At 33.0% G+C, this 3,009-nt stretch overlaps 1 protein-coding gene across 1 annotated transcript; it reads right to left on the minus strand.

Annotated features, from left to right (window-relative positions):
- Window positions 1-822: 822 nt before the first annotated feature.
- LOC142240153 (uncharacterized) lies at window positions 823-2,751 on the minus strand. Its single transcript, XM_075311859.1, has one exon. It carries the CDS (start codon window positions 2,749-2,751, stop codon window positions 823-825), a length of 1,929 nt encoding a protein of 642 aa, XP_075167974.1.
- Window positions 2,752-3,009: the final 258 nt, after the last annotated feature.

Genomic DNA, 3,009 nt, shown 5'->3' on the forward strand with positions numbered 1-3,009 from the left:
TTTAAAAGCATGTTTATTTTGAACTCCGTCATAATTGTAATGTTTTATAATCTCTGGTCCTAAGAGATTGTGCAAATTTTTGGTCAAACCTCCTCGTTTGGTGATTCTTTTTACAATTTCGGTAATTTTAATTTCTTCTTCCTTATCATTTAGCAAGGTGTTTAGTTTCTCCAAACCTTCCGAACTCATAATGGGGAATATATCCACATATTTTTCATCGAGTTGTTTTTCCTTTATCAATTGTTGCATAAATATTTTTATATGGGCCAATTCCGTTGTGAGAACTTCCTGTTGGGCCTTGTAAGTATTAATAATATCATTAGACTTATCAATTTGCATCCTAATTTCTTTCGTTAGTTGTTTTACTTCAGTTTTCAATTCTAATATAAAATAAACAAAAAAATATTCAGATTACAAAGGAAGAGACACACTATTTATGAGTCTTTCCAATAAAGTTAGCTTCAAATTTTTCGGTGTTTGAAATATAATTTGTCACCTAAGTACAATGGATGAATTTACTAAATATTTTTACTGATCCATATCCAACTAATTTATAGTAAAATATGAATTTTTAAACATTTAAATTAATTTCAAAATTTTTTCTGTAACTTTGTGTGGAGAGACTACATTTTTATATACAGTTCGACAATAAAATATAAAAACACATATAAGTACCTTTAATTTCACTTGGGAAGTGTTTATTGGTTTTCTCCATTTTGCGCTTCGTAAACTTGTTGAAATATTACCTATATTTGTATGAATATGTGTGTTAACGTATAATTTAATATCTCAATTTTTGATTTGTTTTTGGAAGCGTATGTTTTATAAGCAAGTGTGAAGAATGGGTACTAATAAGGAGAGATCGCCGTACGGGAACGCCACTAACTTGCAGTATACTTGCTCTATACTGAAAGTTTCTTCCGTTTCGTCGACTATACTGCCAATATGAATTCCAATACTTGATGAGTCAACAGGACTTTCGTAGAATTGTTTTAAGTTTTGAACTCTAACTCCTCTGATACTTCCTTCTGAAAATCCTGTGATTTTTATAGGTATATACGGATGAATACAGCAAAAATTATTCGGCCGGTTTTTGCTGAGGTAAAAATTTTCTGTTTCAATGGCTAGTATATCGCTATTTCGAGATTTTATGAACTTCTTTCGTTGGCTATTTATTGTTATTTTTCTATTGCTGTAAGAGTTTCTTATTTGTTCTAGGATTTTGCTTCCATTTCGAACTCTTTTCTTTAATTCTTGCAAAAAATTTTCAAAGCAATACGCTGAAAAATTCGGCATTACTCCGAAGGTTCTAGCGCATTGGGGCAAGTGCAACAGACTGTGAACATTAAATACAGTACTTGTTTTTCCAAAAATACTGCTGAAATTGTTGACAAATAAATTTAATAATTCTTCTGCTGTAGCAATATTGGACCCATAATGTTTTGGAGTAGAGAGGAGACGATATGCGATATGAAGAATTAAAAACTCGTAGTAAAAATCGTCGTTTGCGACATCTTTCAACACTAAAATTCCATAGTATAGGATGAATTGGCGAAATTCTGTCGCTTTCCATCTCGAAAACTCTTCCAATCCTCGGGGCTTTCTTTGGAATTCTTTAGGAATATAGGGCGCTAATTCTACGAGCCTTCGTGATATGGTGTTTGCTTGTTCAGTTGTGAGTTTTGCCATCGATTGGTTGTCAAGGAGATAACTAACCATCTTCTTTGTAACGCCTAGATCAATCAGGTGCATTGGCTCAAGAGGAAATTGAGAAATCATTCCGATTCCAAGCTCTTCCAATCCTGTTGGGCCATTCATACTATTTTGTTTATGAAACCCTTTCTGAGTACGTTGTTTAAAATCATCATCAGTCCGCAGTTGAGATATATACGACGAATATACTGTAACATGTTCAATTCTAATGCCTTTTTGATAGCATTTGATGCAACCATTTAATGAATTATGTCCTACGATATCACATATGAAAGCACGGGCAGGTGAGTCACATATAAATGCTCTTATCTCTACATAAATTAAACGACCATTCATAAAAATCCCATTTTCCTTTAAATGCTTTGCTTCATATATAAAATCGTGCAGGAAACAGTCTACGTTATGCGGCTTTTTATTTCCTATATAGCAACCAATTAAAAACACTCCTGTTTGATTCAAATTCACAATTTTGCCTAGTATAGGCCAAGCGTTCATTTGAGAACTCTTAAAAAGTGGTAAACCGTCGATTCCAATATCGATTTCTATTTTATTAATAGTTTCTATGAGGCAAACTGGTATTTTTTCTATTTGTTTTTGAAGGCCCAAGTGGTAATATTTTCCAGGGCTCACAGTACGAAAATACGTTCTTTCAGGTTGCCGTTTTAAGAGACCGCTCAAACTTTTTGGTACATTCAGTTTTTCATCTACAAGAATTTTCATCAAACCCTCCACACACTTTCTTGTGGGGTGGTGCTCTTCGTACCAGATCAATAACTTCTGAGCTATCGTCACATCATTAGAAGATTCAGTACATTCTTCCACTTCAACATTTGCGTCTCCTATTTCTGATACGTCCACTTGTTTTTCAGTCAATGTTATATCATTTTTAATACATTCCCGTACAACGTATTTCCCATCTTCACACCTACTCTCCCGGCATTTGGGTTCATTTCGATCTTCAGTAGCACGAAAAGTTATTTCTTTTTTAATTTTTTCTTTTTCCAATTTAATAAGCCTTTTTAAGTTGCTTCTGCTCATGTTTTCGGCTTATTCACAGTTCTTCAATCAAATAAAAGAAAAATCTAATAGTTGTGATAGTTATAAGAAGATCAAGCTTTCAACAAAGAAAAATAATAATTACTATGTGAATAAAATGCGCTTCGGAATATTAAACAAAATAAATCTCGCAACGAAAAAAAGTGAGCTATTTTATAGGAAGAATGAACTAACTCGCAAGGAAATTGAACGAAATTTTGGTCCACATTTTGAGATGTCCGAAAAGCGTTGTTAAAATCA

This window comes from Haematobia irritans, chromosome 5 (assembly GCF_050003625.1).
Source record: "Haematobia irritans isolate KBUSLIRL chromosome 5, ASM5000362v1, whole genome shotgun sequence".
Lineage (NCBI taxonomy): Eukaryota > Metazoa > Arthropoda > Insecta > Diptera > Muscidae > Haematobia > Haematobia irritans.

Coding starts and splice junctions, on each gene's coding strand:
- LOC142240153 (XM_075311859.1), bottom strand. CDS start 2,751: ATGAGCAGAAGCAACTTAAAAAGGCTTATTAAATTGGAAAAAGAAAAA.